Genomic DNA, 18,021 nt, shown 5'->3' on the forward strand with positions numbered 1-18,021 from the left:
CTTTATATTAGAAGAAGATGCCATCTAAGACTTTCATAGCTAGAGAGGAGAAGCCAGTGCCAGGCTTCAAAACTTCAAAGGAAAGGCTGACTCTCTTAGGGGCTAATGCAGCTGGTAACTTAAAGTTGAAGCCAATGCTCATTTACCATTCTGAAAACTCTGGGGCCCTTAAGAATGATGATAAATCTATTCTGTGTGCATGTGTGCTAAGTCACCTCAGTCATCTCTGACTCTTTGCAACCCTATGGACTGTAGCCTGCCAAGCTCCTCTGTCCATGGAATTCTCCAGGGAAGAATACTGGAGTGGGTTGCCATGTCATCCTCCAGGGGATCTTCCCAACCCAGGGATTAAACCTGTGTCTCTTAAGTTTCCTGCATTGGTAGGTGGTTTTTTTTTTTACCACTAGTGCCACCTGGGAAGCCCAAATCTATTCTCCCTGTGCTCTACTGACAAAATAACAAAGCCTGGATGACAGCACATCTGTTCACAACATAGCTGACCAAGTATTTTAAACCCACTGTTGAGACCTACCACTCAGAAAAAAAAAGTTTCCTTTCAAAATATTACTGCTCATCAACAATGTACTGGTTAATCCATGAGTTCTAGTGGAGATGTACAATAAAATCAGTGTTGCTTTTATAATCTGCTAACACAAAATCCATTCTCCAGCCCATAGATCAGAAGTCATTTCAATTTTCAAGTCTTATTATTTAAGAAATACACGACATAAGGCTATAGCTGTCATAGACAGTGAGTGCTCTGATGGACCTGGGCAAAGTAAACTGAAAACCTTCTGGGAAGGTCTTATTATTCTGAATGCCATTAAGAACATTCACGATTCATGGAAAGAGGTCAAAATATCAGCATTAACGGGAATTTAGAAGTTGATTACAATCCCCATGGATAACTCTTGTATGGTTCAAGACTTCACTGGAGGAAGTAACTACAGATGTGGTGAAAATACGGAGAGAGCTAGAGTTAGAGCCTGATGATGTGACTGAATTGCTACAATATCATGAGAAAACCACAAAGGATGAGGAGGTGCTTCGTATTACTTATGTAAAGAAAGGGGGTTTCTTGAGATGGAATCTAATTTGGGGGAAGGTACTGTGAAGATTGTTGAAATGACAGCAAAGGATTTAAAATATTAAATGGATGCTGGGCTGGATGAATCACAAGCTGGAATCACGATTGCTAGGAGAAATATCAACATCATATATACAGATGATACCACTCTAAAGACAGAAAGTGAAGAAGAAGTAAAGAGCCTCTTGATGAGGATGAAAGAGAATGAAAAAGCTGGCTTAAACTCAACATCCAGAAAACGAAGATCATGGTATCAGGTCTCATCTCTTCATGGCAACCAGAGGGGGAAGAAGTGGAAACAGTGACAGATTTTCTTTTCCTGGGCTCCAAAATCACTGTGGACAGTGACTGCAGCCATGAAATTAAAAGATCTTGCTCCTTGGAAGGAAAGCTGTGACAAACTTAGACAGCATATTAAAAAGCAGAGACATTACTTTGCCAACAAAGGTCTATATAGTCAAAGCTATGGCTTTTCCAGTAGTCATGTATGAATGTGAGAGCTGGACCATAAAGAAGGCTGATAACCAAAGAATTGATGCTTTTGAACTGTGGTGCTGGAGAAGACTCTAGAGAGTCCATTAGATTGCAAAGAGATCAAATCAGTCAATCTTAAAGGAAATCAGTCCTGAATATTCACTGCAAGGATTGAGGCTGAAGCTCCAACAGTGTGGCTACCTGATGCAAAGAGGTGATTCACTGGGAAAGACCCTGATGCTGGGAAAGATTCAGGACAGGAGGAGAAGGGGGTGACAGAGATGAGATGGTTGGATGGCATCACCAACTCAATGGACATGAGTCTGAGCAAACTCCGGGAGAAAGTGAAGGACAAGGAAGCCTGGCCTGCTGCAGTCCGTGGGGGTCACAAAGAGTTGGCCATGACTTAGCAACTGAACAAAAACAACAAAAGCAGTGGCAGAGTATTTTTTAATTAAGGTATATACATCATTTTTTTAGAGACAGTGCCACTTATTGCATGTTTAATAGACTATAACATAGTGTAAATATAACTTTCATGCATACTAGGAAACCAAAACATTCTTGTGACTTGCCTTATTATGATGTCACTTTACTGCAGTGGTCTGGAAATGAACCCACAATATCTCTGAGGTATTCCTATACATTTCTAACTATGATAATTCATAATTCAATCTGCTCATCTAACATGATAAAAAATATTAGCTCTAACTTGTCAAATTCCATGAAACAAAGATATATAAATGTCTATTTTATTGAAGAATCTCATCTTTAGAAGAAGTTCCATAAAAGTGATTAAATTTGTAAGCTGTAATTATGGATTAGCTTTACTTAATTCACTAAATACCTTAGTGATTTTAAAGAAAAATCTTTACATCCCTTTAATTTATTTATTGGCCACGCCACGCTACTTATGGGATCTTAGTTCCCTGACGAGAGATTGAACCCAGGCCCTTGGCAGTGAAAGCATGGAATTCTAACCACAGGGAATCCCCATACTTAATTCACTAAATATATTAAAAATTTTAAAGAAAAATCTTTGCATCCCTTTTAAATAATCCACACTCCTTCCTAACAGATTAGTCACCTACCCCCAAAAAGTGACTTGAAATGAAAATAAATTTATTTGAGAATACACACTAACTGCAGGAGTTAACGTAAAATCACTGACAAACTTTTTACCTCATTATTTTAAGGTAATGTAGCAGTAATATCGACATCCAAAGAGCAGACAGACAGAGGGAGAATGTAAAGAACAGCACAGGTGGAGTTTATGTACCAGGAGTGTAAACAGCACTAATTACTTTGACCCTCATCTCTGTTGACAAGCCCAAGAGAAGAAAGGGGAACTGGGAAACCAGTCATTTGGGACTGGGAATGGGAAACTGGGAAACTTTGTCATTTGGTCACAACTCCAAGAAGGCAAAGGGAATACATAATTTCGTGTAGATTTAGCCCTATCACTCATACTAGCCCAGTAGAGGTCTATCAAAACCTTAATTCACAGAAGGTGAACAACATATTTACAATGCTGGTTTACAAAACTAATCTGAAAAAAAAAAAAAAAGAATCTGCTTTAATGTGGAATACAGTAGTTCTAAAGTTATGGTTAAAGATGAAAAGAACAAAAAACTATTTAATCAGCCACCTACAGAATAGAAAAAGACCAAAAACTGCATTTCAGAAATGATGCATCACTCTGCAAAAGCTTTGTTTTTACAGACATTCCTCTAGAACTCTGTCAGGCAAACGTTTTTATAGTCTATTTTTTCTCACACACACTCATGATACACAGCATAAATCAGAGATGGGGCAATAAGGCAGCAAACATTCTCTCAGACCAACAGAAGGCATAGCAAAAATTGTCTATTTCTTATATAATTCTTTTTTAAAGCCTACATTCCTTATTTTTCATCTTCCTGGGAGATAAAAAGGTAAGAGTATTTTGGAATCATACTTCATAAAGTATGATGATTTCTGCTTGGTTTAAACAACAACAATAAACAATGTGTTATTTTGAAAGGGAACCTAGCCCATTTATCCTTACAAAGTTCTATTCCTAAAATCTGGACTATTAATACATGCTGAAACAAGAAAATCAATTTACCTTCAAAATGCTAGGACATTTTTGTTTCTGCTTTAAAAGCTTTGTGGCTCTGGAGGTTAATTAACCTTTCCCATTGGGTATTATGGCATTTTCTCCATGAATGAAAATAAAGAAAATATGATTATCTTCTTCATTACTATATTCCTGAGGGAATAACATGACTTGTGATCTAAAGAAGTTTTAAATTTTTGTACAGCTTTTGAATCAACTAAAGATCGTATTATGCAAAAAATGGTATTGATAATAACCAAAGAAAGCTGTAATTATTAGCAATCCCACCATTTGTCTCAGGGTTGAGGTTTCCTATACCTATATTTTAAACATGTATAGTAATGACTTTTTTTTTATAATATCAATGAATATAAAATCAAAGATTCAAAGACAATTTTTACAGTTTGAAAAATGTTATCTTTCCTCTGTTGCTCGAAGGCATAATACCATCTTCACATAGCAGATGTAGCACCTCATGTTTCTGATATTGAAGATGATCAGTCATTGACTAGTCAAAATCATGTTGGAAAGAACATTCTAGCATGGGAAAAACAGTAAAAGTATATGTAAAGACAGTCACAGAGGGCTTTATTATTTATTTTCCTCTAGCAGTCATGTGCATATCTCGGTCACAGCTGGTAGTTTCCCAAAGGCTCTTTTCTTTATTCTTTGAACCTATTCTCCTGAGAAAGTAAATTCATTTATTCCACAAGCAATTATTTAACATCTTCAATGTGCAAGTGTCAAACTATGTGCATTGCCTGAGATTAAAGGAAAATAGAGTATGGCTAAAAGTAATACACTATGATTACTGAGGGACTTAATTTTACCCTAACTTTTTATACCAGAACTTTAAACACAGCCATTATTTGGCTATTTTCAAACGTTAATTTGAAAATAAAAGTGAATTTAATTTTTCACTTGCCTCTGAACTCCACTAACAATGGAAGTGTCACGAAGAAAAAATAGCTTAAATTCAGTTGTAAAGAAGGAAACACAAAAGGACTTAATCACACACTAGACAAACACTCCTGAAAATTCAGAATGATTGTTTAGTATAAAGTCTAGATTCAGAACTCTAATCCTTTTTAATTACAAACCTTTGTGATATACAGCTTCTGACAAGGCTCCCCAAAATTCCCACCTCTTGGTATCCACAACCATATTTCATGCCCACTATGGCCCAGGTGGCAAGCAACCAAGGGAGGGCTTTGCTAATAGCTCATGCAGAAACAGTGGCCCCAGTCTAACAACGCACAAGGAACTGAACCCCGCATCAATCACACGAGATAGGAAGCGAATCCTCCCGAGTCTAACTTTGAAATAACTGTAGCCTTAAGAGAAACTCAGCCAGAAGACTCAGCTAAATGGTACCCAGATTCCTGACCCACAGAACTGTAACATGATAAATGTGTGCTGTTTCAAGCTGCCATGTCTTGGAGTAATTTGTTATACAGCAATAGATACCTAACAAGCCTATCTGAAGAAAAGTATATACATGTGCTAATTCTGGCACACATTTTAGAGAAACAAGAGGCCTCTCTAAAGTCCACCAACTGAACACCTTGTGGCCCAGAGATCCTTGACTAAGAAACTTCTGCTATGATAAACTCCAAACAATATGTACCAAAGGCCGGTAGAAAATTTAACCATGCTGTGTAGCTTAACAAATGTCAGAATACTTTCCTTCCATAAGGTAGCATTAAGAAAGTTAAATTACTCTAAATATAACTATTATCTTAGTATTAACATTATCAAAGGTAAAAACAAGTCAAATTATACTAAAACATTACTTTAAATAACGTATTTCATAGTACTAAATAAGTACTGAGGGTAAAAAAATGACTAAACACCATCCTTAAGTACTGTGTGAGACAAACACACACAAAAAATAATTATAATAAGTTCTGGGAAATATTCCATGGTGTATATGTACCACAGCTTCCTTATCCATTCATCTGCTGATGGGCATCTAGGTTGCTTCCATGTCCTGGCTATTATAAACAGTGCTGCGATGAACATTGGGGTGCATGTGTCTCTTTCAGATCTGGTTTCCTCAGTGTGTATGCCCAGAAGTGGGATTGCTGGGTCATATGGCAGTTCTATTTCCAGTTTTTTAAGGAATCTCCACACTGTCCTCCTTAGTGGCTGTACTAGTTTGCATTCCCACCAACAGTGTAAGAGGGTTCCCTTCTCTCCACACCCTCTCCAGCATTTATTGCTTGTAGACTTTTGGATAGCAGCCATCCTGACTGGCGTGTAATGGTACCTCATTGTGGTTTTGATTTGCATTTCTCTAATAATGAGTGATGTTGAGCATCAGTTCTAATGAGATGGATGAAACTGGAGCCCATTATACAGAGTGAAGTAAGCCAGAAAGATAAAGAACATTACAGCATACTAACACATATATATGGAATTTAGAAAGATGGTAACGATAACCCTATATGCAAAACAGAAAAAGAGACACAGAAGTACAGAACAGACTTTTGAACTCTGTGGGAGAAAGTGAGGGTGGGATGTTTCGAAAGAACAGCATGAACATTATCTATAGTGAAACAGATCACCAGCCCAGGTGGGATGCATGAGACAAGTGCTCAGGCCTGGTGCACTGGGAAGACCCAGAGGGATCGGGTGGAGAGGGAGGGGGGAGGGGGGATCGGGATGGGGAATACGTGTAACTCTATGGCTGATTCATATCAATGCATGACAAAACCCACTGAAATGTTGTGAAGTAATTAGCCTCCAACTAATAAAAATAAAAAAAAAACAGAATAAAGTGAAGAAAAGGGATATATTGAATTCTCTTTAGTATGCTGTCTCATTTTTTGTTTTCTTTTTTATCCAGTAAATAGATTTAAACAATAAAAAAAAAACAAACAAAAAAAAAGTTCTGGGATACAAACAGAAATCTGCAAATGGTATCTATTCATGTATGTAATACACGTGACATAATATGAATGACTTTATTAAATTTTAATTATAAAGTAAGTAAATACCTGTACAGTTTTTCCAAGTCCCATGTCATCACCAAGAATACAGCCTCTTCCTCGGATGAAGTGTCCATGGAGAAACTGGGCTCCCTCCCTTTGGTAATCTCTCAAATACCTATTGATAGTATAAGGAATAGAGTCTCCATTTTCAGAGAGTTGAAAAGGTACAGTTGACGATGGAAATTTTCGGTCTGGGAAATAAGGTTTTTCCAAATCTTCATCATCAAATATAAAATTCCTGGAACAATCTTTAACAGATTTTACTTCTTGAAGTCTTTTAAGAGGTACTCTCCTTTCTTGAAAATCTGAATATAAGATGACTGCAAATGACTTCCCATTTTCATCCACTGTGATAGATTTTATGCTTGCTTCACAAAGTTTTTCATTATCTGGAGAAGGGGCAAGACATCTTTCTCCTGGATGCCATATATCTGTAATAATAAAGGAGAAAATAAACTTTCCAAATCTAACTTTTAAAGTAACACCTCATTTATCTACTTCTATGAGAAAAAAATATTCCTCACATAAATACACTTCCCAAAATCTGAAACAAGACAAATTATACTTATAAATATTTTCCTAAAGTATATTATCATAATAAAGGGTATATATTTCCAGTTTTTCTCACCCTGACTATGTGTCATCATCTCCCCATACATGCTTAATCTATTTGTTCTGATTAGGTGGATATGGGTCATGGACATTTGGTTTTATTACTGTGGTTGATTATTATTGTTGAATTCAAAAGGTGATTCTGATACACAGCCATGATTAAGAACCACTTAGTTAAATATTCATGGTGACTAATGAACATTATGTGTAACATTCATAATATGGCAGAATAACTGTGAATAGGACTTGGTAATAGGTAAACTAAAATCCTCTGAACAGCTATATTTTTGTGATTCTTCTGTCTGCTTTCTTAGTTATCCCATCTCCTTTTCTGAACAAAGCTATTTCTTCTCACTGTCAATACTGCTGTTTCTAAAACGTTCCTTGAATTTGCATATAACTAATCAAGGGAATCTCCAGTTCAACAGCAGAATGACATGTACCAGCTTTGTCACAGCTTTTTCCATTCAAGGTTTTGAAAAGCTGAGGTTCTTAAAAACGAGATGAATTCTAAGATCTCTTTCTGCTATCATTTCATTATTCTTTGAAAAGTCTGACTTCTCTCTATGTATGAAGTCATTCTGTGCTTAACTGTACAGCTATTTTATTTTGAATTCAGAAAATACAGTACTATGGAGTGGGGAGGGAAGCCTCTACAGAGTATAATACTGGTACAATTAAAAGGTACCAAATAGAGGAAATTAAGTAAAAATAATTTTTCTAATGGAATTTCACATAACAAGAATTCCAGAGGAATTGTATGGCTACAATTTTAAGAATACTAGGAATTATTTTTTTCACATATTTCTCACAGAGATCATATGATCACTGGTAGTTTCCCAGGGTCTTTCTAATGATTTTGAATTAGGCTTTTATAACATTCATGATTATAACTAGTATGTCCATATTCTCTTCAGTAAGAATAGCTCATGATGCTATTCCTCATCAGTTGTTCCTCAAAAGTAAAACCATTATTGTAACTTTGATAAAGTTGTTTTTATAGAACAATCAGAAACACAGCAAAAAAAAAATCTGTTCTCCCATAATAATTTTGCTTTCAAACTGTTTGAGAATTATTACACTCTTCTAAAAATGTTCTAATGTGAAAATAACTCTCTGATTCACTATACAGAAATAAGTCAATGGGCCCTATTTTCATAACAGTACTGTTTGAACCTTAAAACCTATATTAAGCCTTAAAGTAAGTCTTAAAACATTACTTGTTTCTTATGATGTCTGCCTATCCAGCCTATGCCTTGTAATTTTTTAGAGCTTTAATTCATTAACTTATTTATTATCAATGTATATGATTTAATACCAGTTATTTGCCAGATATGGTACCACACTATGAGTATAAAAATGAAGAAGAACAATGTCAAAAATGATAGTCATTAAACCTTGCTCGAAACAAGTCTTTCCCAATTTCATTAAAAGGAATCACTGTCTAGCCAACTTTTCAAGGTAGAAAACCTTTAGTCAGTCCTTATTCCTCTTTTGATATTACTCCCTACATTCAATCCATCAGAATGCCCTGGTGGTTCTACTTCAAAAAAAAAAAAAGCATAACTTTCCTCCACGCCACCAACTCTTCAAAATAACTATCGGCAAACTTTCTGTAGAGTCAGATTTTAGCTATTTATTATTCCAGATTTTGCAGGTTATACTGTCGCTTGCCTTTGTAACACAAAAGTAGCTACAGACACATAATCAAATGGATATGGCTGTGCTCCAATAAAACTTTATCTACAAAAAAAAAAGTCGGGCTGAATTTGGTCCTGACTGTAATGTGCCATGGGTTTGGGTGGACTCTGGGAGTTGGTGATGGGCAGGGAGGTCTGGCATGCTGCGGTTCATGGGGTCACAAAGAGTTGGACACGACTGAGCAACTGAACTGAACTGAACTGTCATGTGCCAACGTCTGGCTTTCTCCTAAATTACTGCTATAGACTCCATTCTCTACTCATTCTCTCCACTGACACTATCTCCCCCCTACCATCCATTTTCCACATAGCTGCAATATCGACTACTTAAAAATATTTATTAGTAAATCTTTAATTTTAAATCTTTTAATAATTACCCACTGCGAAAAGAATAAATTCCAAGCTCCTTACTATGGTCAACGTGACCCTGTATCATTTTCCCCTACTTACCTCTCCAACTTAAAATCTATCAATATTCCCCTTGACTCAAGCATACTAGACAGGTCTTCTCTCACTGTTATGTCATTGCCTCTTAGATCTTGTTTCTGACCACCTTATTTAAAGTACCCCACTATACTGCAGGGAACCCCACTATTCTGTACCTCAGTATTTTACTGCCTATACAGCACATATCACAATGTTTAATTATCATGTTTACTTTTTAAAAATCTGCCTCTCTCACTAGAGAATAGCATCTTTTCCAAGAAAATGTCTGTATTGTTCAAAATTTTATCCCCAGGGCCAGCACACAATAGGCACTCAATAAATGTTCTGAATATATTAACAAAAACACATTCCGAATCTCATAGAACCTTGATATCTAGCGAGAGAGACAAATACTAAAAAGTTCACACATGTGAAATTGTTGCTTTAAGAGTGCTATAAGAAAGAGGGACTAAAGAAACAGTCTAAAAAGGAAGAAAATCTAAGAAAAGAATGTCAGTCAAGGGGGTACATACAGCGGGTGCAAAAACCTCATGGGCTTCATACAACAATCTATAGAAATCTATTAATATTTGGTTTCTGAGTTTGGGTAACTTCTAGAACTAAAGAGATTCAGTTAAGTTTGATCCAGGGCAGTGTCTCTCAGCATTCAAAGTCCAGAACAAATCGTTTAAATCAGGACAATTTCCTTTTGGACTGAATGGGGGGTAAGGCTCCTTACGATCTGGCCTCCGTGTCCTCTTTAACTTCATTTCCTCCCTTTCTCCTGATTTCATCCCAAACTTGCCTTCTAGCTGTTCTTCAACCATGACAAGCATACTCCCATCTTCGGTCCCTGAGATTTCTGTTCCTGCCACCAACCCTCTCCCTAAATCCCAATGTGACTGATGCTCCCACTTCATCCAGGGTTCTGCTCAAATGGCATCTCCTCAGAGGTATTTTCTCTGATCACTCAATCTAACACAGCACTCCCTGCCACCTTCTCTTCCTTTACCCTGCTTGATTCCATTTTCAGAGAAAAATCTGAAATATCTGTTATTGGTTATCTCCTTAAGTTCCCCAGAGTAGAGACAATTTGTGTTCACTGCCATATTCTGGACACTGAGGACAATGTTGAAACTCAAATACTTGTCAGATTAACAAATATTTATATAGATCTAACATTTTGAGGTTTATGAGTGCCATACATGCAATTTATACATAGTAGTTCATTTAAGCCTTACAACAACCCGTTCACTACTTCATGTAAATACTATTATTAGTTCCCTTTTATAAATGGTGAAACAGATAAAGGTTAACCACAGTCACACAGCTAGAAAGTGTCAGAGCCTGGATGTGAATCAAGCTATCTGAACATGCTGTACCAGTACACACATGAATGAATAATTCCTTGGAACTGAGTAGCCCTCGTTCAATCCAGTTGCTCAGTTGTGTCCGATTCTTTGTGACCCATGGACTGTAGCACACCAGGACAGGGAACTGTCCATCAGCAACTCCCAGAGCTTGCTCAAACTTATGTCCATCAAGTCAGTGATGCCATCCAACCATCTTATCCTCTGTCATCCCCTTTTCCTCCTGCCCTCCACCTTTCCCAGCATCAGGGTCTCTTCCAATGAGTCAGTTCTTCACATCAGGGGGCCGAAGTATGAGTAGCCCTGCCCCCTTTTAAATGAGATATGAACATCCCAGTTACTATAATCTCCACTCAGCAGCTTCATCCACTTATTTTACCTGCCAGGTTTCTAAAGGTATTTGTATTTGTGGTCCCTGAGAGATAGTGTCATCAATTTCTAGTCTTCAGAGCTGAGGCTTGTTACTTAAAAGTCTCTGAAGTTTGGTTCTATATTCCTCATCTATTTAATCAGATCAATATCTTCCTCAAAAGAAAACATGTAAACAATCAGCATATTTCTAGGCACAGAACAAGTATCCAATATCTGTAAATTTTTGTTGTATCACTATTAATAATGAAAACTATTAATTTGGGGGCAAGAAGACATCCCAGATGACTTGTGGCAGATAACCATGTTCTCCCTAAACTACTCTTAGTGACCCGTTAAAGGTGACCCTGACTCAATACATCACATATAAAGCTCTTTGTGTAATAAACTGAACTAATCTCAATCTATATTCACCTACTTAATAATGAACCTACCATTCACTAAGGACTGAGGCATACAATAGAGAATAAAAATACCAAACATTTACTTAAGTGTTTACTATGAGCCAGACACTGGGTCACGTTAAGTGCTTTGCGTGACACCATCTCAATTAATAGTCAAAAGAACTCAATCAGCAATGATCTCAATTTTACAGAGAGCAAAATACCCAAAGTTGCTCAGCAAATGACTGTCACAGCCAGCACTAGATTCAAGGGCAGTCTGACTTCAGAATTTCTCAACACTGAATCACAAAGAACTAGTCCCAGCTCTAGACGGGGTACACTATCTCCAGCTGTCACTCACGGAGGCCACAGGGTAAAACCCCGACCCCAAGGGAACTGGCATGAACAGGTCCAATCCTACACAGTCAAGACAGGTGTCTGGGCAGAGAGGCGAGCTCGGAGCTTATACCTTTGCTGTTGGTTTCCGCGCGGGGCTTCGGGTCAGACTGATCCATCTGGCCAGGGGGAAGGGCTTGGCAGCCAGGTTGCATTTAACACCCCACAGGCGGCAGAGGACCGCCAGGAGGAGGCGGGCAGGCGGAGGGTGGCAAACTCCACCTTCCGCCACCCTCCGTACATCGCCCTCCCCTGGAGCTGGACGTCACGGCACGGAGGGAGCAAAGGTGGAGCCTGATGGGGCCCAGGGAGAAGGGACTGTGGCCTCTGCGACAGCGGCAGAGCCGGAGGACGCTATGGAAGCTGGCAAGGCAGTGCTCACCTACTAGCCTGGAGCTCCGCCGGCGGGGGAAGACAACAGGCTGGCTACTCGACCCTTTACCCTCCCTTTCACTGATAGGCCTCCCTCTGCAGCCCAGCGTAGCTTCCAACCCTAACTCGGAAAATCCCGCGAGAACTGGCTCCGGTACAGTCCTCGGGATCTCACGATAACAAGATCTTGGCTTACGTGGGCGGAGCGATCTTCCGGCCGTCTTTCCTCTAGAAAGCGTGCAACACAAAGATCCGCGATAGTTGCTAGTAGCGCGGGGCTTGGTATCGCTTGCCCGTCTTGTGCGGCTGTTGTGGCTGCAGAGAGAGGCTGGAAGGTGGCCGTGGGCGTGGACCTGCTGAGGGTCTTTTAAGGACCGGTAAGAAAGGTGACCCCTGGAGAAGGAACTGGCAACCCACTCCAGTATTCTTGCCTGGGGAATCCCTTGGACGGAGAAGCCTGGTGGGCCACAGTCCACGGGGTCGCAAAGAGTCGGACACGACTGAGCGACTTCACTTTCACTAAGAAAGGTGACGGCCTAGCAGGAGACCATCGTCCCCGTGCTCCTTTGTCCATGGGATTCTCTAGGCAAGAATATTGGAGTGAGTTGCCAGGTCCTTCTCCAGGGGATCCATAGTCATGTCTACCTCTAAGTGCAGCTGGGAAAGATTATTTGGTTTTAAGGGCTCACATGATAAAATTGGGTCCTCCGATAATCCAGGATACTCTTCGCTTATCAAGATCTATACCCTCAAGCACATCAATAAGATCCCTTTGCCATATAAGATAACATATTCATGGGTTCTAAGGATTAAGATATGAACATCTTTGGAGATCATTATTCTGCCTACCCCAGCGTCTTAATGAGGAAAACTATGGCTGTTTCCTCTGCAAATAGATGTCTATTTTTGACAGATACTAAAAATTAGCATGTTTTCATAAAATGCTTCATCTGGAATAGCAGTTGTTTCTGTTTACCAGCAGGTAGAAATTTTGTATTGAAGAGAAACATCTAATTCATCCATTAACTATGTGTTACATGTTGGCCCTCACACATGGTTCAGAGATTAGACATTTATCCTCACTGCTTCAAAGCCCTCACCCATAACAGACTCATAATAGTGATCTACCTAAAAAGGATTATTGTAATAATTAAATAAATTAAATACAACACCGAAAACAATACCTATGCATAGTAAGAATTTAGTAAGGAATAGTATTGTAATATACTGTTGTTATCAATGGAATTCATCCACTTGAAAGTTGCATTCTGCATAGCAGTGCTTCAGTTTAATATTTTGGCCAATAGTTGATAATGCATTATTACTTAGAATTTTAGACTAGATTCTAACTTAAACAGCACAGATTGTAAGGCATATTTTCTAGTACAGCTGAACAAAACTTATTACTTTGATTACATGCATCTTGATATTAGAAATTTTTAAATGTAGAAAAAAAATCTTCTTGGACTTGATGAAATATATCAGTTTTACTTAAATTCTGTAAATTTTGTCCCTAAAATCAGTAGCAATTGGAAATTCCAATCTACCTTAATTTTTTTTTGTCTTAGAACTATTAGAGAAGACATTTGATTTTTCCCTCCACTGTAACAGAGAAGGCAATGGCAACCCACTCCAGTATTCTTGCCTGGAAAATCCCATGGACGGAGGAGCCTGGTAGGCTGCAGTCCATAGGGTTACTAAGAGTCAAACACTACTGAGCGACTTCACTTTCACTTTTCACTTTCATGCATTGGAGAAGGAAATGGCAACCCACTCCAACTGTTCTTGCCTGGAGAATCCCAGGGGCGGGGGACCCTGGTGGGCTGCTGTCTCTGGGGTTGCACAGAGTCGGACACAACTGAAGCGACTTAGCAGCAGCAGCAGCTCCACTGTAATGTCATATTTTTCCAGAGGTCCACTGATTTAACAAAAATTTTTAGAAATATTGATTTAAATGAAAGGGATCATCTGGTGGATGGAATACTCTTGTGACTAACAAAAGCAGTTGTTTTGGTGTGCCCAGTCATGTCTGGCTCTTTGCAACCCCATGGACTGTAGTTTGCCAGGCCTCCCTATCCCTCACCAACAGAAGCACAAGGAACCTCAATTTCTGAGTATTTCTTATTTAATCTCACCACCATTGTTATGATACGTGGTGAAGTAGAAATAATCAGGACATAAAAATATGTTTTAGTGAATTAGATGGCTCACAAAATTAGATATCCTCAAACATTCTTCCCCCATTTAACAACAGTTTTTGTCTCAGCCCATTACAGTGATGTCTTTGTCTAGGTGCTAATATTATAAACATCCAACACTATAATAGTACACTGCAAAGGGAAATTGAAAGACTTGCGAAATATTCAGGAATTCCTGAAGTCAATATAAATCGTATTGGATAGCTACATCACATGTAAAACTGTTGGCAAAGTAGTAGCTAGCAAAATTAAGCATGTAAAAACCTCAAAAAGAGAAAAAACACAGATGATGGTAGCATAGACATTTCAAAAGAATATTACTTGACTATCAAAGAGACCCTTGAGAAAGATGATTAAACCTTGTAATGTTTTACAAAAATGTAGTCTTTCTTTATGTTCCCACTGCAGAAGTCAAAATGTCGCCTCCAAATTGTGAGTTAATCCAGCAAAAAGGCTCAAGAAAAAAATAGGTATATGTTTTAGTCCATTTTGGTTGCTACAACAAAATTCTACAGACTAGATAGCTTATAAAAGCAGATGTTTATTTCTCACAGTTCTGGAGGCTGGGAAGTCCAAGATCAAGGTGTGGACACGGTTCTATTCTGGTGAAGACCCCCTTTCATTCATAGCTGGCCCCTTTTTGCTGTGTCCTCACATGGTGGAATGGACTAAAGAGCTCTCTGGTATCTCTTTTTCAAGAGCACTAATCCTCTTAATGAGAACTCCTTCTCATGACCCTCTAATCTCCCAAAGACTTCAACTGGGCATTAGAATTTCACATATGAATTTTGAGGGGACACATATTCAGACCATAGCAGTATGAAAATATAAGGAAATGCAAGAAATTGAATCTCAAGAGTTTTAGTTAGTTGATTTTACATAGTAGCATTTCTCCTCTGATACAATTTTCCAGTCACTTTATCAAAGGGAAAAAAAGGAAGAAGAGCTGACAACAAAGTAGAGATGGTAGAAATAGATGTGTCCTTCTTTGCCAAGTCAGTCAGTTCAAAGGCTCAGTTGTGTCCCACTCTGCAATCCTGTGGACTGCAGCACGCCAGGCCTCCCTGTCCATCACCAACTCCCGGAGTTTACTCAAACTCATATCCACTGAGTCGGTGATGCCATCCAACCATCTCATCCTCTGTCGTCCCCTTCTCCTCCTTTCTTCAATCTTTCCCAGCATCTAGGTCTTTTCCAATCAGTCAGCTCTTCACATCAGGTGGCCAAAGTATTGGAGTTTCAGCTTCAACATCAGTCCTTCCGATGAACATTCAGGACTGATTTCCTTTAGAATGGGCTGATTCGATCTCCTTGCTCTCCAAGAGACTCCTAGTCTTTTCCAACAGCACAGTTCAAAAGCATCAATTCTTTTGCACTCAGCTTTCTTTATAGTCCAACTCTCACATCCATACATCACTACTGGAAAAAACATAGCCTTGACTAGATGGACCATTGTTGGCAAACCTAATGTCTCTGCTTTTTAATATGCTGTCTACGTTGGTCATAACTTTCCTTCCAAGGAGTAAGCGTCTTTTAATTTCATGGTTGCAATCACCATCTGCAGTGATTTTGGAGCCCCCCAAAAATAAAGTCTGCTTACTGTTTCCACTGTTTCTCCATCTATTTGCCATGAAGTGATGGGACTGGATGCCATAATCTTTGTTTTCTGAATGTTGAGCTTTAAGCCAATTTTTTCACTCTCCTCTTTCACTTTCATCAAGAGGCTTTTTAGTTCCTCTTCACTTTCTGCCATAAGGGTGGTGTCATCTGCATATCTGAGGTTATTGATATTTCTCCTGGCAATCTTGATTCCAGCTTGTGCTTCATCCAGCCCAGTGTTTCTCATGATGTACTCTGCATATAAGTTAAATAAGCAGGGTGACAATATACAGCCTTGACATACTTCTTTTCCTATTTGGAACCAGTCTGTAGTTCCATGTCCAGTTCTAACTGTTGCTTCCTGACTTGCATACAGATTTCTCAAGGAGGCAGGTCAGGTGGTCTGGTATTCCCATCTCTTTCAGAATTTTCCACAGTTTATTGTGATCCACATAGTCAAAGGCCTTGGCATAGTCAATAAAGCAGAAGTAGGTGTTCTTCGGGAACTCTCTTGCTTTTGCGATGATAGCAGATGTTGGCAATTTGATCTCTGGTTCCTCTGCCTTTTCTAAAACCAGCTTGAACATCTGGAAGTTCACGGTTCACATGCTGTTGAAGCCTGGCTGGGAGAATTTTAAGCATCACTTTACTAGTGTGTGAGATGAGTGCAATTGTGCGGTAGTCTGGGCATTCTTTGGCATTGCCTTTCTTTGGAATTGGAATGAAAACTGACCTTTTCCAGTTCTGTGGCCACTGCTGAGTTTCCACATTTGCTGGCATATTGAGTGCAACACTTTCTCAGCATCATCTTTCAGGATTTGAAATAGCTCAACTGGAATTCCACCACCTCCACTAGCTTTGTTTGTAGTGATACTTCATAAGGCTCACTTGACTTTGCATTCCAGGATGTCTGGCTCTAGGTGAGTGATCACACCATTGTGATTATCTGGGTCATGAAGATCTTTTTTGTACAGTTCTTCTGTGTATTCTTGCAACCTCTTCTTAATATCATCTGCTTCTGTTAGGTCCATACCATTTCTGTCCTTTATTGAGCCCATCTTTTCATGAAAAGTTCCCTTGGTATCTCTAATTTTCTTGACGAGATCTCTAGTCTTTTCCATCCTATTGTTTTCCTCTGTTTCTTTGCATTGATCACTGAGGAAGGCTTTCTTATTTTTCCTTGCTATTCTTTGGAACTCTGCATTCAGATGGGTATATCTTTCCTTTTCTCCTTTGCATTTGGCTTCTCTTCTTTTCACAGCTATTTGTAAGGCCTCCTCAGACGGCTATTTTGCTTTTTTGCATTTCTTTTTCTTGGGGATGGTCTTGCTCCTTGTCCTGTACAGTGTCACGAACCTCTGTCCATAGTTCATCAGGCACTCTTGTCTATCAGATCTAGTCCCTTAAATCTGTTTCTCACTTCCACTGTATAATCCTTAGGGATTTGATTTAGGTCAAGCCTGAATGGTCTTGTGGTTTTCCCTACGTTCTTCAATTTAAGTCTGAATTTGGCAATAAGGAGTTCATGATCTGAGCCACAGTCAGCTCCCGTCTTGTTTTTGCTGACTGTATAGAGCTTCTCCATCTTTGGCTGCAAAGAATATAATCAATCTGATTTCAGTATTGACCATCTGGTGACATCCATGTGTAGAGTCTTCTCTTGTGTTGTTGGAAGAGGGTGTTTGCTATGACCAGTGCATTCTCTTGGCAGAACTCTGTTAGCCTTTTCCCTGCTTCATACTGTACTCCAAGGCCAAATTTGCCTGTTACTCCAGGTGTTTCTTGACTTCCTACTTTTGCATTCTAGTCCCCTATAATGAAAAGGACATCTTTTTTGGGTGTTAATTCTAGAAGGTCTTGTAGGTCTTCCTAGAACCATTCACCTTCAGCTTCTTCAGCATTCCTGGTCAGAGCATAGACTTGGATTACTATGATATTGAATGG

The 18,021-nt window shown here is 38.9% G+C and overlaps 1 protein-coding gene across 4 annotated transcripts in view; it reads right to left on the reverse strand.

The window, feature by feature from the left end:
• The window catches only part of ERCC6L2 (ERCC excision repair 6 like 2), a 184,333-nt gene extending 171,923 nt beyond the window's left edge, over positions 1-12,410 (reverse strand). For 3 of the 4 annotated variants that reach the window (XM_043927420.1, XM_043927421.1, XM_043927416.1), the window contains exons 1-2: positions 11,982-12,131; positions 6,659-7,083 (exon numbers count right to left, since the gene is read on the reverse strand). In XM_043927420.1, coding sequence (XP_043783355.1) covers positions 6,659-7,083; positions 11,982-12,063 — 507 coding nt within the window. In that variant the 5' untranslated portion in view covers positions 12,064-12,131. Of the gene's footprint in view, positions 1-6,658; positions 7,084-11,981; positions 12,132-12,290 lie in introns of those variants that run through there. The other variant, XM_043927417.1, reaches the window with a different exon arrangement.
• Positions 12,411-18,021: the final 5,611 nt, after the last annotated feature.

Source organism: Cervus elaphus, chromosome 16 (assembly GCF_910594005.1).
Source record: "Cervus elaphus chromosome 16, mCerEla1.1, whole genome shotgun sequence".
NCBI lineage: Eukaryota > Metazoa > Chordata > Mammalia > Artiodactyla > Cervidae > Cervus > Cervus elaphus.